Source organism: Raphanus sativus, chromosome 3 (assembly GCF_000801105.2).
Source record: "Raphanus sativus cultivar WK10039 chromosome 3, ASM80110v3, whole genome shotgun sequence".
NCBI lineage: Eukaryota > Viridiplantae > Streptophyta > Magnoliopsida > Brassicales > Brassicaceae > Raphanus > Raphanus sativus.
The window spans coordinates 24,805,978-24,829,875 of NC_079513.1; the positions used below are offsets into that span (position 1 = coordinate 24,805,978).

At 38.9% G+C, this 23,898-nt stretch overlaps 7 protein-coding genes across 8 annotated transcripts in view; 3 read left to right on the forward strand and 4 right to left on the reverse strand.

The window, feature by feature from the left end:
* Nucleotides 1-543: 543 nt before the first annotated feature.
* On the reverse strand, nt 544-2,211 carry LOC108844377 (uncharacterized). The gene is made up of 2 exons (XM_018617628.2): nt 1,783-2,211; nt 544-1,086 (listed from the first exon to the last, which is right to left on the reverse strand). The coding sequence occupies exons 1-2, from the start codon at nt 2,147-2,149 to the stop codon at nt 764-766; spliced, it is 690 nt and encodes a 229-aa protein (XP_018473130.1). The 5' UTR covers nt 2,150-2,211; the 3' UTR covers nt 544-763.
* Nucleotides 2,212-2,738: 527 nt separating this feature from the next.
* On the reverse strand, nt 2,739-7,331 carry LOC108847656 (subtilisin-like protease SBT6.1). Of its 2 annotated transcripts, none has more exons than XM_018620959.2 (10): nt 6,673-7,331; nt 6,435-6,560; nt 6,165-6,317; nt 5,757-5,873; nt 5,450-5,634; nt 5,074-5,337; nt 3,899-4,967; nt 3,299-3,802; nt 3,150-3,210; nt 2,739-3,001 (listed from the first exon to the last, which is right to left on the reverse strand). In XM_018620959.2, exons 1-10 carry the CDS (start codon nt 7,186-7,188, stop codon nt 2,916-2,918), a joined length of 3,081 nt encoding a protein of 1,026 aa, XP_018476461.2. In that variant the 5' UTR covers nt 7,189-7,331; the 3' UTR covers nt 2,739-2,915. The 2 variants fall into 2 exon arrangements, with proteins under 2 accessions (XP_018476461.2, XP_018476460.2); XM_018620958.2 differs by having other exon boundaries at nt 6,435-6,563; nt 6,673-7,329.
* Nucleotides 7,332-8,424: 1,093 nt separating this feature from the next.
* LOC130509392 (dolichyl-diphosphooligosaccharide--protein glycosyltransferase subunit STT3A-like) lies at nt 8,425-13,761 on the forward strand. Its single transcript, XM_057005297.1, has 23 exons — nt 8,425-8,680; nt 8,931-8,993; nt 9,090-9,145; nt 9,234-9,305; nt 9,387-9,492; nt 9,576-9,626; nt 9,853-9,948; nt 10,061-10,120; nt 10,216-10,329; nt 10,470-10,556; nt 10,716-10,819; nt 10,974-11,069; nt 11,233-11,353; nt 11,458-11,538; nt 11,631-11,753; nt 11,846-12,085; nt 12,195-12,338; nt 12,455-12,641; nt 12,716-12,813; nt 12,896-12,975; nt 13,049-13,136; nt 13,220-13,309; nt 13,510-13,761. Exons 1-23 carry the CDS (start codon nt 8,552-8,554, stop codon nt 13,561-13,563), a joined length of 2,340 nt encoding a protein of 779 aa, XP_056861277.1. The 5' UTR covers nt 8,425-8,551; the 3' UTR covers nt 13,564-13,761.
* A 258-nt stretch (nt 13,762-14,019) lies between these two features.
* Nucleotides 14,020-16,278, forward strand: LOC108837301 (protein sym-1). Its single transcript, XM_057005298.1, has 7 exons — nt 14,020-14,443; nt 14,646-14,733; nt 14,834-14,928; nt 15,168-15,240; nt 15,333-15,425; nt 15,532-15,618; nt 15,955-16,278. The coding sequence occupies exons 1-7, from the start codon at nt 14,091-14,093 to the stop codon at nt 16,033-16,035; spliced, it is 870 nt and encodes a 289-aa protein (XP_056861278.1). The 5' UTR covers nt 14,020-14,090; the 3' UTR covers nt 16,036-16,278.
* On the reverse strand, nt 16,246-18,492 carry LOC130509393 (mitochondrial dicarboxylate/tricarboxylate transporter DTC-like). Its single transcript, XM_057005299.1, has 6 exons — nt 18,186-18,492; nt 17,792-17,875; nt 17,479-17,540; nt 17,008-17,369; nt 16,638-16,852; nt 16,246-16,548 (listed from the first exon to the last, which is right to left on the reverse strand). Exons 1-6 carry the CDS (start codon nt 18,303-18,305, stop codon nt 16,492-16,494), a joined length of 900 nt encoding a protein of 299 aa, XP_056861279.1. The 5' UTR covers nt 18,306-18,492; the 3' UTR covers nt 16,246-16,491.
* Nucleotides 18,493-18,792: 300 nt separating this feature from the next.
* Nucleotides 18,793-20,813, reverse strand: LOC130509394 (tubulin alpha-5 chain). The gene is made up of 5 exons (XM_057005300.1): nt 20,599-20,813; nt 20,311-20,525; nt 20,013-20,212; nt 19,436-19,944; nt 18,793-19,342 (listed from the first exon to the last, which is right to left on the reverse strand). Exons 1-5 carry the CDS (start codon nt 20,709-20,711, stop codon nt 19,027-19,029), a joined length of 1,353 nt encoding a protein of 450 aa, XP_056861280.1. The 5' UTR covers nt 20,712-20,813; the 3' UTR covers nt 18,793-19,026.
* Nucleotides 20,814-23,543: 2,730 nt separating this feature from the next.
* The window catches only part of LOC108847867 (tubulin alpha-5 chain), a 2,441-nt gene continuing 2,086 nt past the window's right edge, over nt 23,544-23,898 (forward strand). Inside the window, exon 1 of the mRNA XM_018621226.2 lies at nt 23,544-23,789. Within this exon, the coding sequence (XP_018476728.1) occupies nt 23,677-23,789 (113 nt within the window). The 5' untranslated portion in view covers nt 23,544-23,676. The remainder of the gene's footprint in view (nt 23,790-23,898) is intronic.

Here is a 23,898-nt window from a genome sequence, read left to right on the forward strand (position 1 = left end):
CATATCATATATCTTTTATATATTTAGTGCTGGTAAGTAATCTTTCAAATTAATCTGAGTGTAAAATTATTATCATTTTAAAACCAGTTTAGAAAAACATCATTTATTCAAGTTTTCTGTTAACAAATGTTGTAGTCCATCTTAAGAAAATATAGAGTATATATATATATATATATAACCCATCGCAACACTATTCGTTAAAAAGGATAAGAAAGAAAAAAAAGTGAAAAATATGAACAAAAGGCTGACCTGTTGCATAATTGTGGCTTGAGAAAGTTTTTTTTCTTAAAATTTTCTAAATCACATTTATATAAAACGTTTAATAAATGAATGATTTCCTATTGTTGAATATCCCACTATCGTATACGTATTAATGGAGAACAATGGAGTTGGTTAATGATAAAATTTGAACATGTTTATCATATTTATGAGAATCAAAAAATCAAATCAGACCAGATGAAGTGGGATGGTAATAGAAAGAATAACATGTCCGTATCAACATCTAATTCAAAATTGCATCAACTAAGTGACTAAACTATAAAGAAGAGTAAATGCCAAATCTCTTCATCAGGAAATGGCTTATCCTTTTGACGAAGGGGCAATATTTTCAAGTTTCTGTGGAACATCATCAACACGCACCACCACAAGTTCTTGCACAATGTCTACGTTTACTATCCTCTTTTGTGTATGATGTGTTACAAAATAAAGTCTTTAACTCTCAAACATGGGTAATGAATACATCATGAGGTTGCATATGAAATCATTACAAGGATGAAATAAAGTTGGATATGACATCCGCCATCTGAGAATCATACTCAGGTCCTTCCATCTGGAAATGGCTAACGCCTTCGAGGAGGTGTGTTTCGGTGCGTCCTGCTGCAGATTTCAGCTTCTTCTTGAGCTGGCTAACGCTAGTGAAGCCGTCTTGTGTTCCCATAACGAAGAGTTTAGGTCTAGGGGATGAGAGAATGGCCTTGTGGTGCCGCCCAAACAGAACCGATGCCATTAGGCCAAATGGGTATCCCAAACTCACATATCCAACAACTTGCTCTACTTGCTCCACTGCTGATCCTGCGATTGGTGCACCTGCCCACAGAATACAACTTCATTTCATGGCGTGGAATATTAAATCTTGTCTATGCTCAGCAAGAGATAAATAATTTTAAATCTAACACAATGGGAGATCACAAGGCTGTGTAAGAACATCGAAAAGGGAGGTCAGGAATCAACACAAAGATGCACCATGTCAGACAAATATCTGATGATGTCACCACTCTCTACCTCAAAATAACCCAGACACTTTACAGTGATCGAATCTATTCAAATTTAAAACAAAGGTTATCTTTTTTCAATTCTTCTTTCCACAGTAGACTGAAATTTCTTATTCCATCCTCATGTAATAGTCTCTAATAATTTGATCATCCATTCTAGACTCAAACACAAGAAATATGCTTCATCTACACAGCTAGAATTACATCAATTAAATCAACTAAACCACTTAGAGATAACAACACCAAACCGGGAACAAAGTTACCATCAGCTGATACAACACATCAAGTAAATTTAGCAAACTTACAAAAGAACAAATCATAATGTCAGTGTCAACAATTCCACCTAACTCATCTCCCCTCCGAGTAACTAATGAGACCTCGATAGTGAGCAAAAAGGGGTCAACAGATCAAATACAGCTCGAATGTTCAAAGCTACATCCTCGATTTGAATACTACTAACTCAGAAGAATCCATACACTGAATTCGAAGAAGGAAAGGCTGAAACTTTAACCTGCAGAAGAACCAACGAGGAGGATCCTATGAGCACCGAGGTTCTGAGAAACCCACCGACAAACAGCGATCACATCCTTAACCTCAGCGAACCCAGTAAGAGTAGCCCTCCCCGTTGATTTTCCAGCACCTCTCGTATCGAAAGTGACGGACTTGAAGCCTTTACAGGCCAACTCAGAACCTATGCCTTTGAGCAGTGCCTGACAACCACCCAAGAGCGAGAAAGGGTGGACCAAAACTATCACTAGATCCCCGTCTTCGTGGCTAACGTGCTCGTCTCTGGGTTTGAAGATCCTCGTGTGGAGCTTCACCCCTTCCTCGGAATCAACCTCACACGATTCCACTACAAAGTTTGAAGAAGACGACATGTTGTTCCGGAGAGATCAATGTTTTACAAAACCGTTTGGGTTACTTAAATCTTCGAACAGACTAAAGATTCATGGTTGGTTCAGTTACGACATGAATTTACGGTCAAGCTCTAACCGTTTTTATTGGTTTATTTTTTTTCTTATTCAACGTTTAGAAATATGCGGCAAAGCCCATGTGTTTATGGGCCTTAAATTATCGATAGGGGCCTAGTTTTTAAGTAGCCTTTGGTCAGTGATACACTGATAGGCCCTAGAGGTTGTGTGTTCCTAATTTAATTATTTTCAATCAAGAGTTCGAAAATCATTTAAAATTTCATTCAATTGTTCAGTTTTAAGGACACTTGATTTTTGCTCAAAAAAAAAAGGACACTTGATTCTTTTAAAATGCCGAGAAATGGTCATATGTAACGAAGTGAATACTATTGGCTAATCTAGTTTCCCTTTTTTTACGTAAGGTTTTGGTATGGTGGCTGGCCTGTGGGGGTCCTGTGCTAATTCATACAATTATTGGGCATGTACATAAGATGCCAGATAAATAAAAAGGTTTTCTATCCATAAATGAGCTTTTCTTTTTTTGGTCAACTATAAATGAGGTTTTCGAACACTTATTTCTTGAAACAAAATTCCCAGCTTGTAGAAATGTAAAACTGAAATTACATTTCTGCGGCAGTGTCAATGACAGGAAAAAACAAAGCTACAGAAAATTAAATGGGTAGCTGAAGCTCTACGCAGGCAAAATCGACTGGTCCTAGACATGGCTAATATGCTAGGCTAAACGATTAGATCCAGATGCTCTTCTCCTCCTACGCCTCTTCTGCCGGATCCTCCATAAGCTTAGTAGCACTAGAACTCCTACAACAAAAACCATCAACGGGTACAAAAATCAAATCGAAAACAAGAAAAGTCTAATTATCTTACTTGGGAAACAAGAATCCTGTTTTATCATGCAATAAAAGTTTAAGCAGACTTGAGAGATCTTCAGAAAAGTTGGGAATATTACCACTAGCTGCAACACCAGCAGGTACTATCCAGCGAGTAGCAACAAGGAAGGACATGTCGATCTGCAAATTGAGATTAAAAAAAAACAAACAAACTTTTTAGTCTCTCCGAAACTGATTAGAAAAACAAATAAAAGATGACATGAATTACCTCGTCTCTATTGAAAAGGCCTCCCAGATACTTGCTCCTGGAAGAACTAAGCTCACCTTCTTCCCTGGTTGATTTCCAACGTGTTGGTCTTGTATTCTCCACTGTGACATTCAAGCCTCGACCTAAATCAATGCCACGATAACCGGGCAATCTACGGTTCCTTCCTCTGACGTGCAAGTTATATCCTTTAGTCCCCCATACTTCAAATCTGGAGTCACCCTGACAGATTAGCTCCTTTCCGATTACAGAAGAGTATGTTGAAAAATTCACATCAGTTCTTCGAGATGGAAGTTGCTTCTCGTCTGTGGTTATGGGTGAATATCTCTTAGAAAACTTGGAGAAAAGTACAGGGTCTTTGATGTTTGAACTGGTGAAATCTAGCATTTTCTTCAGGAGCCAGTAGCAGTTGGTGACCATGTGGCTACTGTCCAGGCAATTTGAATCTCCATATACACCAACTCGGCCATCACCTATTTTCAAAAGCCCAAGAACAGCAGGGTCTTCCTGTAAACAGAGTCACATTATCACATAAAAAAGCTCTACAATTCAACCAAAGAAAAGCAAGACAGCTAGAAGCAAATAAATGCTGTTTCTCATTACCTTCGAGGACCCTGTTAGCAGTAGATTCTGTGTAGCACCACTCTCAGAGCTGTCCAGTAAAGGAAAGCTGTGCAAGAACCCACCAGCAGGAAACCTGACAATGTTCGTTCCAGAAGCGTATCGGCTCTGCTCACCGTCAATACTGAAATCTCCATTCAGAATCTTGTCTCCAAACGCTATTCCAAATGACGCAAGAAGATTATTCAGTGCAGGAACATTTGCACCTCCAGTGACTGGAGTCCACCAACTACGCGTGTTATCGTCGAAGAACCTCATTTTCACCATGGTATCGACATTATACCACTCAGCAAACACAATTAGACCCAGTCCTGTGTTGATAACATCATATCTGAGTTTTTCAATTTCTTCTGGAAAGTATTCATCTTCAAGGTCAACCATCAAAAGAGTTCCATAGTGCTGAGCATCGAAACATGTAAGGGGAGAACCAAGAGTCTCGATGTAGTACCCAGCATCACGTAACATGTTGAACATGATGTGATAGTTTGTATGCAGGTGATCACCATGCCAATCAAGAATGTCATTGCGGACATCCAAAGAATCTCTTGGAATATAACCTGGAGGATACTTTATGCTGTGAAACTGATCCCACAGTATACGTTTCGCTCGTGGTGGGGTGGGAATTACTTTCAGTTTCAACTGAAGAGTGCAAGTGCTTCTTCTAGGCCCACTTTCTCCAGGGGCTGGTGGGCTATAGACTTTCACAGTTACATTGCCCTCTATTTCACCTGTGAACTGTGCACCTTCTTCCTTGATCTGCATGTGTAAAGCCAGATAACCAGTCCAGGGCCATATGATTTTTGGGTACTTGAAGTGAATTCTCAGAAGATTTCCTTCGTCGTTTGCAGCATGCCACGTTGGTGGACTTTCAATATAGCCAATGACACCCATACCATTTAAAATTGTGGTGTTGAAAATGACAGGCATAGCACCCGCATATAGCGGCTGACGACAAAAGGGCCAGGAATATGGACAATCATTATAGTCAAGAATGCTCGGGAAAATGCTTGCTCGGGGGTGGTAGCTCTTTAGAATTTCATATGATTCTAATCTGACAAAAGAGGAAAAAATTAGAGACTACAAAAATTAAGGAAATAGGAACAAAATAATAAGGATGAATCCAATGGGTGAATAACGATGAGGGTAAGTTAACTTACAGATCAACTCTTCCTGCACCCTGCTCATACATATTAGGACCCGAAAGCTTAGCAGCACCTTCAACCAATGCCTGCTTCATGCTTGCTGGATTAAGCAGGTCCTTCCTACTAGCTTCAGGAATAACACTTACAAGTAGGCAAACAATACCAGCGACAACAGGACTGGCCACACTTGTTCCAGACAAGCTTTTACAGCCAGTGCTGATCTTGGACCCCATAATTTCACGGCCATATGCAACCACATCTGGTTTGACACGTCCATATCTGCAAGCCATTTTTTTTTAAGTTAGGAGCTGCATGAAAACAAGTGTTTTGTATCTATACAATTGAAGGGTTCGTAAAACGGAAATGTAGAAGCAGCAAAGAAATGCAGTACCCATGAGGAATCTCCCAGGTGCTCATGCCACGAGATGAAAATGAAGCTATGTGATCATCATAGTCAATACCACCAACACCTATGACATCACTCTGGTCCGCTGGATTATTTAACGTTCCGTAAAGTGGCCCATCATTTCCAATTGCTGACACCATGATGATATTGCTGGCTGTTATTTCCCACACCTGTTCAAAGTTAATCAGCACCTCTGGAACACACTACTTCATATATCCTTGAGGGAAACACCCCGGGCTCTTGACTAAACATGATAGTGCAAACATCAACCAAGAGTTTAAGGAACCATTACCTTCTCTACAAAAGGCAGATCTAAGTAGTCCGGTCCCCCAATGCTCAAATTCAATACATCCATATCTGTTGCTATGGCATAATTGAAAGCGTCAAGAAACCATGAGGTGTATGATACCTGCAACAAGCTGAGCGCAAATTTCTCATAACCTATTTGATTAAGATAACTTTCATAGCTGCGAAAACATGCATAAGAGGAGTAAGGATGAAGAGAGGAAAATAGAAACTCAAATATATAACGGTCAATTACACTATATTGAGGAAAATAGAGATCAACGTGTAGGTCTCTGTAACCATTATTAATATCTTAGCAATTGTAACTAGGGGAAAAAAACAAACCTAAATTATTGCATCACGAGTGAGTAAGTATAGTTGAGGAAGACGTATCTGATGCGTGATCAAGCATTACCTGGTTATCTGTGAACACTCGGAAGGCATAGATCTCCGTGTCTGAGGCAAAACCAAGACACTCTGAATTTTGACCAGCAATAACACCAGCAACAAATGTCCCATGCCCCAGGTTGTCATTCAAAGTGTCCTCATTCGTCCAATTTGTACGCTCCTGAAAGTTACTGCGTCAATACCAGCTTTAAATCTTAAACAAAAAAATATCTAACACAGCTATTAGCTCTAAACACTACTATTATGTATCTAAATTAGTTTCTCCAAATAGCGGTACCTTGATGTTACGGAAATGAGGATGGTCAGCTCTTATACCAGTATCAAATATGGCCATTTTGACTTTAGCACCAGTGTACCCCTTCTTCCAGAGAACATCAGCTCCAAACATGGACGTCACTTGAGTCTTCTGAAAAAAATTTAGAAAAACTAGAATAACTCACTTTCAATTTATGATATGAAATGTTAGCACATAGTACGAATACTGAAACAGATTATTAATGACAACAAACTCTCACTTGCGCGAGAAGATGCCTTGACGTGGCGTTGGCCGAGTGATCATCAGCAGCTCCTTCTTCGAAAGACATGGACGTGAAGATCTTCCCGGGACGTTTCTTCTCCCCGTCGTCGAGGAAAGATCCTCCAAGCAAAACTCTCTGGTACCTAAACTCCACGCTCACGTCTTTCACCATCGCCAGCCTCTCAATCTCTCCAACGACGGCCTCTCTCCCGCTCTCCTCGATCCACAGAACGCCGAAGTCCGTCGGATACTTCGCCGCGGGGTTATCCCTCTCGATCCATCCCCAGCCGCCGGATCGGACCTCCGATTCGAGGTAAATCCGGTGAGTTTCCGCCGGCTTGTAGTGCTTGAATCGGATTATGTAGTTTGTTTGCGTTGGAATCTCGGGCTCGGAGCGAGTTAGGTTATGGGGATTGAGACGGAGCCGCCAGAAGAGAAAAACGGAGAGGAAGACGACGAGGATGTAGGATCTGCTGCAAGCAGACGAAGAAGCTTCTGCGAGGAGCATCTTCATGGAGATGGTTGGATTAGGATTTGATGGCGAGATTCGCAGACGCACATGCCGTCGCTTTGAGGAGAGAAAGTGCTTAACTTCTCCTCCTATGTTAAGTTTTTGATCTTCTCCGAAAGCACAATGATGAACCAACACGGAAGAGTTGGTGGAGGAGTGAGTGACTTTCGAACCGGCTGATTTGGTTGGTTCAGCTTAAAGCAGAACTAACCAACTGATTTTTCAGTTGCGTAAAAAAATTCCGGTTTGAATCGTCTGGTTTGGTTTGGTTCGGTTTACAAGATGTATTTATACTCCATCGGCTTGACCTTGAACTCAACATTTGGGTTCAAACTTCAGCTTAACCAAAGGGCCCACCTAGGTGCTGACTGGTTTTCCCACTACCACCCGCAAACGCAGCTTTTGCGGTTCATAGCGGTTGTTGGCGTTTCGAAACAATCACAGAAAACGCTACAAATCGCTTCAAACCGCTCCGAACCTCTTAAAATCAAAAGCTGATTCCAGCTAGCGTTTGCGGTTGCGGGCTGTTGCGGGAGAATAAGTTTTTTTTCTTTAAAAACAGAATAAATAAAAATAATACTAAAAATATCCAATAAAATTTTTCAATTGAAGTAATAGAAATTGTAAAATGTATTCATATTATATTTCAATTTATATTATAAAAATTCAAAACTAAAATATTTTCTATAAATTTTTAAAATTGAATAATATGATTTTATAAATATAAATTTTATATTTATCATATTATTATGATTTTTAATATTTTTATAATTACATAAAATGTAAATATTGTTAAATTATTATTTAACAGATATTGTATTTGGTAGTTTACCAGTCATAAGAGTTCCGCAAACGCAACAATTTCTAACAGTTGTACCAGTCGTACAAATCTCTAGAAAACGCTTAAAACTGCAACCACCCGCACCCGCAAACTCCCGCAACCGCAACCGCAAACGCTGCGGTTACACCAGTCAGGCCCTTAGTTAGCGCTTCAGCCCACCTGAATATACAGGTAAAACAAATTTACAACTGTTTCCACAAAACGGCGGCGTTTTTAAAACTTAACCGGTTTGATTTGCATACCAAATTAGCATGGTTGACCCAATTTAACTGGTCTGCAGAGTCAACTGTGATTTGGTTTGATTCTATCGACGACGCAACGCAATGAGTTTAACGAATCAACACTTGACATGTGTTAAATCCACGAAGGCGCTCCAATCGTTCAACTAATCAACATGCTAATCCCGTGAGTGAGAAAGACTGTTTCTCCGAAGATACTTTTGGCTTCCATTAAACCCTTCCGAGTCTTCTTCCCACCTTGGAATCGTTTCTCATCCTTCAAAGAGCTCACCTTCGCCGCGTCAAAATGGCGGCTGTAGAGAGCAGCCTACCTCCCGGAACGCCGTCTGCGATGAGGAATGCTTTCGGGACCGTTCTGTCAGCTCTGATCCTCGTCCTCATTGGCGTCCTCGCTTTCTCGATCCGACTCTTCTCCGTGAGTTCTCACTCACCTCTCCCTCTCCTTTGATTCATTTCAGTGCTTTTACAATCTGCCAGGCTCTAGATCGAGTTACACTAGTTTAGATCCGATTATTCTGGATCCGATCTCATCATCCAGCTTGCATTTGCGTATCATCTCTACTTTGAATTAAGAGAATGCTTGGGATGAGGCTAATTATAATTTGAATTTATCGGTGTTTAGTTATTCTGTTTGGTAACGTTCATTGTTTTTTTTTTCTTTTCAGGTGATAAAGTATGAAAGTGTGATTCATGAGTTTGATCCTTACTTCAATTACAGAGTCACTCAGGTTCCCTCTCTTTTCTTTATATCAAAGATATAATTAATTTTTTTTTCCTGTGTGGCGAGTTCTCATATTAATTTATCATGTTTTTGTTTATTTCAGTTCTTATCGAAGAATGGAATTTACGAGTTCTGGAATTGGTTTGATGATCGGACCTGGTAATTATAAGGATCAGATATTTAAATATCTTGGCCTAGTTTCTTTGATATCTTCAATAGTATTATACTAATTTTTGTTTGATTTTAGGTATCCTCTTGGCCGTGTGATTGGAGGAACTGTTTACCCTGGCTTAACATTGACTGCTGGAACCATCTGGTGGTGAGTGTTGTTTTAATTATTTGATACACACGTATGGGGGGTCAGTTTAAAAATTCCAATTACTACATCTATCTGCCACAGGGTCTTGAATTCAATAAACATTCCTCTGTCAGTAGAGACTGTTTGTGTCTTCACTGCGCCAGTGTTTTCAGCTTTTGCATCATGGGCAACTTACCTTTTGACCAAGGTTTGTCTCTTTTGTCTAACATGATGTCCTCTAGTTAACTCCAGAACCAGTTTATCCAACAGTATCTATTTGCATTCTAACAGGAAGTTAAGGGCTCCGGTGCTGGATTAGCAGCTGCTGCTCTTTTGGCCATGGTATGTTATTCAATTGGTTTACTTGGATTTTTTTCTTTCTTTTTCAAGTGATGGTCTAAAGAGCTCTGAACAGAAAACATTAAGTTCCTAGAATATCATGGTTGTGACTTTTTATATTCTCATGCTTGGTTGTGAATTTGCTACAAATGTCTATTGATGCGCTTCTTTAGAGTTTTGTTTTGTTTTGTTTTTCTAATTTTTTCTACTAAGATGGTAATCTTTGCAGGTCCCCTCATATATATCCCGATCTGTAGCTGGGAGCTATGACAACGAAGCTGTTGCCATTTTTGCTTTGATCTTCACTTTTTATCTTTACATAAAGGTTAGGGTTTTCTCCAATGGCATGCAAAGTTCTTTAATTTTTATTCTATTGAGCATGTGGATAATAAAATGCCTTCAAACAACCAACATCAAGCTTTCTCTTGTCAATGCAGACACTAAATACAGGTTCCTTGTTTTATGCCACCCTGAATGCCATTGCATACTTTTACATGGTACGACTTGGGATAATTCCTCATTTTCTTTCTCCTTTGCCTTTTTACCATTCTCTCCTCAGTTATCATCTTTTTTTCTCTTTTTCATCACATAGGTATGTTCGTGGGGAGGTTACACCTTCATTATCAATCTGATACCAATGCATGTGCTTCTGTGCATTGTAACTGGCCGATACTCTCCCCGACTATACATAGCCTATGCTCCTTTGGTATGAATCTTCTTCCTTGTGGTAATAGAGAAAATATGTTGTCTATGTTGGAGTGAAGTGGTTGCATATACTATCACGTAAGACACTGAATAGTAGCTGAAATGAGACTATTCTGAAAGCTAGTGTGCATGCATATGCAGGTTGTGTTGGGCACGCTATTAGCTGCGTTGGTACCTGTTGTTGGCTTCAATGCGGTTTTGACGTCTGAACATTTTGCCTCGTTTTTGGTAAGTTCTTTCTTCCAGCCCTTATTTTTTACGCATGCCTCTTCTTTTAATTTTTAGTTTATTCATTTTGGATTGAGTGTTACAACGACCATGGATCAGTCCTCTCGGTGCTTAATTTTCTGGATGCAAATTGACTTATTTTATCGGTGAACTATGCAGGTTTTCATTATCATCCATGTAGTAGCACTCGTATACTATATCAAAGGCATTCTTACTCCTAAAATGTTCAAAGTTGCTGTGACACTTGTTGTGTCTATCGGGCTGTAAGCTTTCTTATCCTGTTTTTCTCTGACATATCTGCGATTTGTATACCTTGATAAGAGGAGTTTATCTGTATCTGATCCAACTATACATAGCTAGTACAGATGGATTATATATCAGGGGATAAAAAGCTTATATGCTCCATTATTTTTGCAGGGTTGTGTGTCTCATAGTTGTGGCAGTTCTTGTGGCACTGGTGGCTTCAAGTCCAACAGGAGGATGGAGTGGTAGGAGTTTGAGTCTACTTGATCCGTGAGTGGTTCTAGTTTTTCAATCTTTATTTCTCCTACTGGTTAATTTTCTTTGCAAATTTCGAGTATGCAATTGTCCACTTTCAGGAATTCTGATTTATCATATTGTAATTGTAGCATATCTGACACTCCCTTGTTCTTGGTTTTTTTCTATCATATAACAGAACTTATGCAAGCAAGTATATTCCAATTATTGCAAGTGTCAGTGAGCATCAGCCTCCAACTTGGCCGTCCTATTTCATGGATATCAATGTTTTGGCTTTCTTGGTCCCTGCTGGTATCATTGTGAGTTCAATGTTTATCATAGTTAGATTTTATACGGAAGAACATTACTTTTTCCATAGATTTAATGTTGATTCTCTTCCATTTTCTTATTCTTCTGTTGGTAGGCGTGCTTTTCCCCTCTATCTGATGCGAGCTCATTCGTGGTCCTCTATATTGTAATGTCTGTGTACTTCTCCGGAGTTATGGTGAGTTGCATGCTTTCGAATTACAGATTCATCTTTCCCTTGCCTACTTCTTTTCTTCCATCCTGTAATCACATGTCCTCCTGACTTCTTAGGTTCGTCTTATGCTCGTGCTTGCTCCAGCAGCATGCATAATGTCTGGAATTGCGCTATCTCAAGCTTTTGATGTTTTCACGGGTTCCATCAAATACCAGTTATCGTCGAATTCCAAAGATGATGTTAGTATACTTCTCTCGACTATATTCGCTCTGATGAATCATCTTTGCTACCTACTTTCTCGACAAAACTTTGTTTGTGTTTCGACTGTTAGGCAGAGGACAACACTACTACAAAAAATGCCCCAAAAGATGATGCTGCTTCTGGTAAAACTGACAAGGGTGAAGAAGTTGCAAAAGAACGGTCGTCAAAAAAGGGAAAGAAGAAAGAGAGAGAACCTGCTGATAAACCGTCTGTTAAGTCCAAGATTGTGAAGAAAAAGGCTCTTGTTTTGCCTCTTGAAACCTCTATAGTTGCGCTTCTTCTCCTTATAATGTTGGGTGCTTTCTATGTGGTATGCAGTCTTTCTTCCAGCTGTTAGTTTTGATCCTATCTTTTATGATTAGTTGGATGACAAAGTAAAATGATAAGACTTTCAAATGCATGCCTCTCTTTTTTTGTAGATTCATTGTGTTTGGGCAGCTGCAGAAGCATACTCAGCTCCATCAATAGTTTTGACATCAAAATCGCATGATGGCCTACACGTCTTTGATGATTTTAGAGAGTCTTATGCATGGTTAAGCCATAATACTGACGTGGATGACAAAGTAAGTTTTATTTTTGAAGTCAGTTCGTAGATCCCTATTGAGCCTGATGTGTTAAAGTGTAAAGCTGTATTTGATATATGAACCTGAGTTTGGTTTGCCAAAACAAAATCATGTAGGTGGCATCATGGTGGGACTATGGTTATCAAACGACAGCTATGGCCAATAGAACTGTTATTGTTGACAACAACACCTGGAATAATACTCACATTGCAACTGTTGGCACTGCCATGTCATCTCCAGAAAAGGCGGCCTGGGAGATTTTCAACTCCTTGGATGTGAAATACGTTCTTGTCGTCTTTGGTGGTATGTATTTTTTGGCTCATAGTCAATGACATTGTTATCGTGTATATTCTCTGACGAAACAATGATATTATCAGGTGTTATTGGTTACCCAAGTGATGATATTAACAAGTTTCTGTGGATGGTGCGTATTGGAGGCGGCGTCTTTCCTCATATAAAGGAAGCTGATTATCTGGTACTTTTTTTCTATTCGGTTTTAGCTACATTCTGTGATAGTTTGAATCTGAATCTGGTTACCTATTAATTCCTTTGCAAAGAGAGATGGCCAATACCGGATTGATTCAGAAGCCACGCCAACAATGTTGAACTGCCTTATGTACAAGCTTTGCTACTACAGGTAGGTAGCTTTCCTGTAAGTGTAAACCTTGAACTCTGTTTGCAAGCTCAGTTTTTATGTTTTTCTGCTCCAGGTTTGTAGAGACAGATGGTAAAGGCTACGATCGGGTCAGGCGGACAGAGATTGGGAAGAAACATTTCAAGCTTACACATTTCGAAGAGGTAAGATTTAATTCCCTTACCACAAACCGGTGGCGCATTGGTTCGACTTAGAATTTGGTAAACGTGACTGGTTTTGTCATCAGGTTTTCACGAGTCACCATTGGATGGTTCGGATATACAAGCTGAAACCTCAAAAGAACAGGATTCGTGGTAGAGCAAAGAAGCTGAAACTGGTAAAGAACCTGATAAATAATTTGACAAATTAGTCTAAAATCTTCCTTGATCTGCTATTTGAATCAATTAGTTGGTAAACCCGTATTAGTTAAATTTTGACTTTAATAGCTATATTAGGTATCAATTGGGTACACGACTATGATACTCATTTTGAGGCGACATATGTTAACTTTAGCTATTGTTTTTGTTTTATTCCCAGAAAACAAGCTCTGGAGTGAGCTCAAAATCAGCGAAGAAGAATCCATGGATGTAGAAATCCTAGAACTTCCAATGTTGTTGCGAACGCAGTCAAGTTTCTGGTGTAGGATTCGTAAAAGTTTTGTAGAACTTTTGTGGATTTGTTAAGGCGAAATTTATGTTTATCGAGGAGATTTACACCAGATATCTATGAAGAAGTTTAAGTTTTTTTTTTTTTTGATCGAGAAGAAGTTTAAGTTTATATCAAATAAGCATATCTATTTTACAAGCCAAACAACGCTCGCCTCTTTCACGTGAAACTTTGCATTTGTCACTTGACATCTTGATAAAACATTTGCTGATTAACTCAGCTTTTAGCTCTTGTTCAAGGCCCGAGTTGCATATATTACCAACGTTAGTTAACTTTTGACTGCTCCGTTCATTTCCTTTCCAAGAAGCCCAATGCATTATAAAAGCCCATTAATACCAAAAGCCCAAAACATCAGTAGAAGCTCGTTTTCATGTTTTGGCAAGAAGAATCATATATCCAAAGTGCCAGAGTCTCACCGTTCAGTAAAAAGTATCAGACCATAAGCAACTACGATGCTTAGCTCCGCCACTCTCACCCGGAAGACACCACTCCCCTTCAGTTCTCTTGGGTTTTTCGGTAATAGAACATCGAACTTCAACCGAAGGAGGACTCTTACTGAAGCTGGTTCGAGCAGGGCACTTTCGTTTGGGTACAACAATGGTTCGGTGAATTGTGGTCGTGTCAATTTTTCTGGGCGTTCAAGGACTGGGTTTGGACATCCGGTTCGTGTCTCTTCGGTCTCTGGTGAAAGTTCAGGTGACTCCGGCGGAATTGGTGGTTCAGGTGGAGGTGGTGGTGGTGATAATTCCGGCGGTGGAAGTGAAGGCAGTGGCGGAAACGGAGGCAAGTGGTCATTTCTGTCATGGTAAATATTTTCTCTCTCTCATATATATATACTTCTTTTGTGTAAAGGTTGTTTCTTTCAAACGCAAATTCGATTAAGCCTATCAGACGTTGGATTATATTCATTGAACTCTGTCTTACTATGTTTCCTTGCTTTTGAGTTAAACAGATGAATTCACTGTGTTACGTTTTGGCTTTTTGATTTTTTTTCTGTGGTGCTTCAGGTACTTGGCTCTTCTATCAAACTATCCTGTTTTGACTAAAGCTGTGACATCAGCAATTTTGACTCTCATTGGTGATTTGATATGTCAGGTGACTCTCTTATTACTGTGCTTTGATTCTCAGTAGTTATCATATATAACCTATTATTGTAAAGGAAAGACTGCTTATGTCTTGTTGCATTTGGTTTCAGCTCACAATCAATAGAACCTCATCTCTGGACAAGAAGAGGACACTCACTTTTACCATCTTGGGATTAGGGCTGGTCGGTCCAGCATTGCATTTCTGGTAATTTTCCCTGGACCTTTTACCCTTAGTAGTACATCCTCAGAGTTTAAATTAGATGAAAACAATTTGCATCTATTCATGTCATAATTAATGTATTTAGGTGTTTTGTATTGTTTTCATCGTATGCTATATGCTATATTACTTTTCTGCTAAGTGGTTGTTCATTTGAAGAGACTTTATGTATCCGTTAAGTATATGCCTACTCTCTAGTTGCTCTCTGACATTTGCAACTTCATTAGGTATTTGTATTTAAGCAAAGTGGTGACAGCTTCAGGATTATCAGGCGCAGTTTTGCGTCTTTTACTAGACCAGGTAGCATACCTTCCTGTTTTCCGACTAACATTTAATTTGGCTCTCTTGCTTCCTTTTGTGTTAACACCAATCTTTTTTTTTTGTTTTGGCAGTTTGTTTTTGCTCCTGTTTTTGTTGGAGTTTTCTTATCAGCAGTTGTGACACTTGAAGGAAAACCGTCACATGTCATACCGAAGCTGAAACAGGTTGGATTAAAACTAACTAACCTTATTAATCTCAGCGAGAATGTTTATTGCATGTTATCTTTTTTATTGGTATTCTAATTGTATCCATTGGTTTCTGGATGTGTAGGAGTGGACTGGTGCAGTGCTAGCAAATTGGCAGCTGTGGATACCATTTCAGTTTCTTAACTTCAGATTTGTTCCACAAAACTTTCAGGTTTGATTTTACTAAACTCTGTTACCACATGAAATGGTAGTAGGGAAGAAATACAATTCGGTGAAAGATAGATATGCTTCAAACAAAAAAAAGATATGCTTCAAACGTAACTACCATACTCCACTTAGTATGACACTAGCTAGATATACTCCACTTAGAAAGATAGATATTCTCTCATCAGTGTCTTAATAACCCCGTTTAGTATAATCTTTGACCATTAGACAAAGCATTTTTCGCATAATGAGCTTGAGACGAATTACAGTAGAATGACACTAGCTCTCTACATCATATCATTTTTTGGCGTAGCCATTCACCATTCTTATATCTGAATTGCAGGTACTGGCTTCGAACGTAGTGGCTTTGGCTTGGAATGTGATTTTATCTTTCAAAGCTCACAAAGAAGTTGTTCCAAAATAGGCAATGTTTCGTTCCCTACAAGCTACATGCGTGTGTTGGATTGTAATCAGCAGAGTTTTGGGGGCAGAGAGTGTTTGTCTGCTGATTCAAATGTTTGGTGTTCCAGAACAAATATCTTGAGATTGTATGAATGTAGAAACGAGCTCGTCTTTCAACGTTTTGGCTTTCCTAGGCCATCTCAACCTTTCCACTTTTATAAACCGCGCTGAATTGCTGTTTCGAAATATATTAAAATTTCCTTTAGTGCATTAATAAATTTATAGTTATAAATCTTTGAAAATTTCTGAAAATTTTGTAAGTGAACCGGACCAATCAACGGCCCTTAACCAAAAAAAAAATAGTGAAGTCTCGAACAGCTACAATAATAATGCTTTTAATGCATCTAATCATGTATATAATTAAAAAGCAAATGAATTCTCCTCATCTTATTTTTTTTTGCCGCGCACTTTCATAAGATCACATCCCAATGTTCTTTTGGAACTTTGTAATCTGGTTCAAAAAGATCCAAGTCATCTGCCAAAAAAGAAAACATGATCAGAGACAAGCCTGATGTAATTCTTAGCATAGCATTGAAAAAAAAAAAAGACTGGTAATATAATTACCATGACGTGAGGGGCGATCCTGACGCAGTAAACAGGGAAACCTGTGTAGAATTTCAGAGGTCCTCCTGATTTTAAGGTCTGCATCGCACAGTCTAGCGAACCAGTGTATGGATATTTCCCCTGAGCGTCGGGTTGCATTTTCTGGATCTGAGTTTTCACAAAGTCAAATGGTAGACTGCATGCCGCAGCGCACAATCCAGAAACAGCACTTGCTCCTGCCAAAGGGGACACAACAATCACACACAACCATCAATGATAAGACCTTGTCTAAGTCTAGTGCAGAACTATTGTAACTAGTTTAGAGTGTTCAAAAGAGAGCAAGGAGTAACGCATTCGAATAATCAATTTGGGAAGAGCAAAGCATATATACCTACGACAGTGGATGTCTCCCCAAGACCAAGATTATCTCTCATGTATTCAGCACTCTGATCATAAGACGCAAGCATCCCCATGTTCAAAGCCATAGCTCTGACCACCGTCGGCCCACAACCTTTCCAAAGCGCCAAAACTCCTTCGTCAGCGCTGATACGGTAAAGCGCGTGGAAGGCGTTGGTGTAGTTCCTGCGCTGAGCTAAGGGCAAAGTGTTATCAGCTTGCATTCTGATAAGCGCTAGATCCGCTGGACTACCAACGCAGGCACCGATTGCACCGGCTGTCAGACCACATAGAGCCTTCTGATACAGCGGTAGTGGCTTCCCATCGTTAGCCTCACTTGCTTTCGCAGTCAGCATCCTGAGAAAATTTTATTATGACACACTCCTTGATTAGTAGTACAACAAAGGTGTGTGATAAAGAAAGTATTCATGCTCAAGGTAAAACCAAGAAATGATTATAACTTTACTTGAATGATCCAAGACGGGCTGTGGTATAAGTTGCTTGTCTCAGCAAACCAGCTGATAATCCCTATTTAGAAAAAAACAAAAAAAAAAATTCAAGTCAAATAAGCTCATGAGACGAGACACTCTTCATTAGTTAGCAAGACCGAGAACACTGCTCAATATAAAATCAACTGAGTAGCAGCAGATCACAAAATACAAATCAACCACATGAATGTAGTAAGAAACTGTTCATGAGGAATCAACATCAGAATATTAATAGATAACATCCCACATAGAAACTATACATCTTCAAGATAGATCTAGTTAATATATTACCTTGTAGAAGGCACCGATACCTTCATTCTTCAACATGGTGGTGGTCACACTAGCTGCAGATCCTTGACCTAGTTGAATCCTCACCTTCACCAATCACCACCAAACACACAAATGTACCACTTCATTACATTCACATCATTCAAAATCATGGCGAAACGATTGCACACTGTGATGTAACACTCTAAATCAAAATCAAAATCCAAATGTGAAAACATATCAACAGCAACAGCTCACACACATATGAATCTCCGATTATAAAAACAATAACAAAAAATCCAGATCTGAGAGAGACACTACACTCGGATCTAATGATTGAACACATTTCCAGATTCCACAAGAAAGAGAACTCTACTTGTATCGAGTAAGCTTGATCGATGAAAACGTTTTAACGTACCTTGATCATGTCAATGGGCTGGATAACGCAAGTGGCGAGCATACCAGAGGCACCGCCATTGACGAAAGGCTTCACAGCAGTCCAGATACCAATTGGTGCTACTTTCTTCTCCTCCGCCATCTCTCTCTCTCTTTCTTTTGGATCGTACGTAACTATCTCAAACGCAGAGAAAGAGAAAGGCGGAGAGAGATGATTCACTATCACTTGGTGGTGGTGGAGAGGAAACGAACAAAGTAAAAGCGTCAAGGCTTTTAAACAGTGCGCAACTGTAACTAAAACCGCACCAAACCCTTTTGGACCTTTTTTTTTGTTTGTGTGTGGATGTTAATCGTTTGAGATCTGAATCTATTAGCATTTTTTATTCGTTAAAATACGTTTATTTTTTGGCATTTAGCGCGCTGAGGTAGCTAGTGGACCAGTGGAGTTGCAGATTTGATCATATCGATGCCCAATGTATACAAAGCTCTTCAACATGCAAATATATTAACAGTAACACAAATGAAAATCTTTTTTTTTCTTATTTTGGCTTTTTCTAGGAGAAATTTATCATGGAGATATTGATTGGCACACTAATGGCTTTGCTTACATATGTCCGACACAAAAGATATTTTACAGGAAGAAATAAATGAACATTACACTGGGATGATAAAGAAGGTTTGGTACAACAAAAGCTTAAAACTCTGGAACTCACAATGCTCACTCTACCAATGAATTAAACCAACGATAAAGAAACACAAAAGGCGGAGAAAGTTCAACGAGGATAAAAACAAACACAAGTAATCAACAAGAATCTTAAGCAAAGCCAAAAAGATAAAAACACATCACTTGATAGAAGAAGGTGTCAGTAGTCTTCACCTTCATCTTCTTCATCATCTCCACCTTCAGCACCCACTTCTTCATAATCTTTCTCCAATGCCGCCAAGTCCTCACGTGCCTCTGAGAACTCACCTTCCTCCATACCTTCACCAACGTACCAGTGCACAAACGCCCTCTTCGCGTACATCAGATCAAACTTGTGGTCGATCCTTGAGAACACCTCTGCAACTGCTGTGTTGTTGCTGATCATGCATACAGCTCTCTGAACCTTGGCGAGGTCACCTCCCGGAACAACTGTTGGAGGTTGGTAGTTGATTCCACATTTGAACCCTGTTGGGCACCTACAAAAACAAAACCAAAGCAATTATGTTTACAAGAGCAACACCAAGGTTAAAGAAAAACAATAGCAACTAGTTCGAGTTTGTAGATCATACCAGTCAACAAACTGAACAGTCCTTTTAGTCTTGATAGTACCAACAGCAGCATTAACATCTTTAGGAACAACATCTCCACGGTACATCAAACAACAAGCCATGTACTTCCCATGCCTCGGGTCACACTTAGCCATCATGCTAGCTGGCTCAAACACGGCATTAGTGATCTCAGGGACTGATAGCTGCTCATGGTAAGCCTTTGCAGCTGAGATGACTGGAGCATAAGACGACAGCATGAAATGGATACGAGGATACGGGACAAGGTTGGTCTGGAACTCAGTGATATCCACATTGATCGCTCCATCAAACCTCAGCGACGTTGTCAGGGACGATATGATCTGAGATATCAACCTGTTGAGGTTCGTGTAGGTCGGCCTCTCGATATCTAGGGATCTGCGGCAAATGTCATAGATGGCTTCGTTATCCAAGAGGACAGCTACATCGGTGTGTTCGAGTAAGGAATGCGTTGAAAGAACACTGTTGTATGGCTCTACAACAGCAGTAGAAACCTGACAATGCATCAAAAAACAAATTAAAGAACCGTTCAATGTAAATAACTAATGAGTTTACTTTGTACCTGAGGAGAAGGGTAAATGGTGAAACCAAGTTTAGACTTCTTTCCATAATCAACAGACAAACGTTCTAACAAAAGAGAACCCAAACCAGAACCAGTTCCACCACCAACAGCATTAAACACCAAAAACCCTTGCAGTCCAGTACAGTTATCCGCGAGTTTCCTCACACGGTCAAGACACAAGTCCACAATCTCCTTCCCAACTGCAATTACACAAAAATTAAAGGACCATTTTGCAAAAAAAACTCCAAGAAATTAGAACAACAACACAAAAAAAAAATGTTTTGTTAATTTCTCTCACCAGTGTAATGGCCTCTGGCGAAGTTGTTAGCAGCGTCTTCTTTACCAGAGATAAGCTGCTCTGGGTGGAAAAGCTGCCGGTACGTTCCGGTACGAACCTCGTCGATAACGGTAGGCTCGAGATCAACGAAGACGGCTCTAGGGACGTGCTTACCAGCGCCGGTCTCGCTGAAGAACGTGTTGAACGCATCGTGCGCAACACCAACCGTAGTATCACTGCAAAGAAGGTAATTAGATTCGTCTCTTACAAAGTAGCAAGTGGCGGATTAGGTCAATTATTATATATTACCTAGGCATCATGCCATCAGGCTGGATGCCATGTTCGAGGCAGTAAAGCTCCCAGCACGAGTTTCCGACTTGGATCCCGGCTTGACCGATATGAATGCTTATGATTTCTCTCATCTTCTTCGCTCACAGGAGAAACCCTAATTTTTTTCGATCTTCTTCGGCGGAGGGAGGGAGAAATGAGATGGAGGAAATGAGGGCGGTGAGTGAGATATTTTTATTTTTGGCTCCTTTAGGTTTATATTTTTAATGAATGGGATTTGATAATTCGTTGGGGTCCGCCAAGTTGTGACAGACAGACTGCCTTGGGTCCCACGGCTTCGCCTTTGTTCGAATATGGATTGAATTTTGACAACACGATACAGTTCATTGAATAGTATTTTTACTGTTGGCTGGACTGGTCTGGCATGGTGAAAAAACCCAAATTGTAAAATCGGATTCAATTTTTGAAAGCCTGTAGGGGATTTATTAATAAATTAAAATGAAATATTATAAAGTAACACAAAGCTAAGTACACTTTAATAATGGAATTAAAAATTAGCAACTTGCAAATCACTCGAGAAAGTTAAGAATTTATATTTTTTTTTTTTGAGAAATTTTCAACAAAGGAATACAAATAATATGTACAGTATTTGTTTATTAGGGGGCGCATTTGAAATTCAATGAAGACAGCTTCATGAAGTGAAGCATTCTTTGGATAGTGAAGTTTGTGTTAGATGCGTTGTGTGAGAATATCGTATTAGTAATATTTATTGCCATAGAGGACTTTAAGTACCTTGAGCAAACCATTAGGTTCCATTTGCTGTGTCACTGGGCCGTATAACAATGATTCGTAAGTACATGATACTCGAAAATTGATTAATCATCATTGAAATGTTGATAATTTTTTCAAATGAAAGATATATTTACAACGAAGAGCTGTCCAAGCATAAGATAACTAAAGGTAGTCCACATTTCCGAGAGCTGTATATCTACTAAAACCACTTCACCTCTAAAGTCGGATTGGTATGCGGATACCGAGAGTCATAGATCAAGTAACCTGATACAAGTACTTTTAACCCATGACTGATCTTGAACTAAAGCTCACAAAACATCAGCTTTAAGCGCCAAATTTTATATAATCAAAGCATCAAATTTTTATAATGCACATACAGGTGTATAGTTTTTTTTTTAGTTTCATGCTTTATGCATCCAATGATATTACTCCATGTAATTGATTATTTTAGAAAAATATTAATTTGTTACAACATCAATGTAAGATAACATAGGGTTGTACAAGTCTCCTCTTTCCTTTTTGGTATTTGTTCAATTAAGAAAAGATTTGATCTTGGTGGTCATCGTTTAGTTTTTTCATGCACAACAGAGGTTTTGTTGAGCTATTCCAATTTCTATCTCTCTTTTTTTTTTATTAGGCTATTATATAGTTAGAATAAACATGTTTAAGATTTGCTTTTATTAGAATAAGCTTGTTTTAGATTTGCTTACAACAGGAACGCAATATTCTAGTTTGCATGCAATTCATGTATGGAGATGCAAATTTTGTCGCACTGTCATGCCTAGTGTCTTTCTTGATCTTGTTTGCACATGGGGGATAACCAATAATAACTCTTTCTTAAATATGAAATACGGTTCTGACTAGGTAGGCGTACATAACATTAGGTAGGAGCACAGAAAAGAAGAAGGTAGGAGCACATAATATTAGTTATTACTTGGCTAAGCATTTAGATCTTGTCTTAGTTTTTTTTCTGATAACCGTGAAAATCCAAAAAAAAAAAAATTAAGCTAAAAGACTAATTCCAAAGCTCTAGCTGAAATTTTTTTATCACTGTTAAAAAAAATTCCTTTATCACTAGGCCAATGCGATTTGATTGACATTGTCTTAGTTATATCTCGAGTTTTAGACTATGTTCAACATTTAACAATTTTCCTTACATATATTAGTACATTCAACGCCCGCATGACTAAGAAGTATAAGTAAATAACAAATAGCTAGCTCAACAAGCACATGGACACTAGGACACATGCTAGCCAGCACAAGAACAAACATCGCTAGCAATCAGATCCTCAAACCCATGAGAATATTAGGTTCATATTAGATCAGTTAATAATTTATTATATACATCTATGTTCTATTTTAATTTTATGATTTTTTCCATGATGTGAACTTAGGTTTATTACTGTCACTTTTCTTATCACTAATTAATTGTTCGGAAGTTGGTGAAAATTCGTTTATGCGGATTCAATGGATCTTGTAAGTTGTAATCGTTTGTTATGGTTCTCTATATCCAAACAACTGTCCAAACAATAATTGAATCCACTTGACACCTTGAACCCGAAACAGCCCATGGCTATATTAAGATTCTTATTCACTTAACTCTTAGCTCGTCCAGCTATTAGACCAGTCCACCAAACTAAACAAATATACTTACTATAATCTGATCAATTCAAAAAAAAAAACTGATCAATTCATATCTTTCCTAATTTCGGAATCATTTATGTTCTTCACCCAATCGATCAAGTCAGCAAATCAACCGTATCTTAGCCCCACTCAACCCAAAAAAGAACATGAAAACATTTATTTCAAATTTTGAAAACACCTTATAAATGAATATATTCAAGTTACTTAAAACAGAAAAAAGCATTAAAGCGAATCACAATCTTACAGGATCATAGTTTCCGGTTTAGCACTCGCACAATATACTCCAAGATCTAAAGCACATAACCATACCGAAATTTATAAAACCAAAACATCAATGCCGTTCGGTTAAGGCTATTTTTTCACCTCATAAATCCGGTAAATATAGAAAAACCGGGGGGATAAAAATAAGAAACCGGACAGATCTGAAGATCCAGATCGAATCTCATGTGTTTTGTCTAATCTCAGGCTGTCACCAAAAAACTGGCGGACCCCCAAAACCAATTAAATCATAAATAGTCTCCTCCCCAATAATAATGAAAGGAGAAAAAAAAAGAAAAGAAGATCTCATTTCTCCCTCCATCTCCCTCCTCTCCTCTTCCTCCTAAGAAGAAGAAGACGATCGCAAGAGATTAGGATTTCTTCTGCTGTGAGCGAAGGAAGAAGATGAGGGAGATTATTAGCATTCATATCGGACAAGCTGGGATCCAAGTCGGAAACTCCTGCTGGGAGCTTTACTGCCTCGAACATGGCATCCAGCCTGATGGCATGATGCCTAGGTAATATATAATAACCTAAAATCTAACCTTATATTGAGAGGATTAACTACTTTTAGAGCAATTGTTGTAGTAATTAAACTTTACATTTTACCAAAATATTAACGATTGA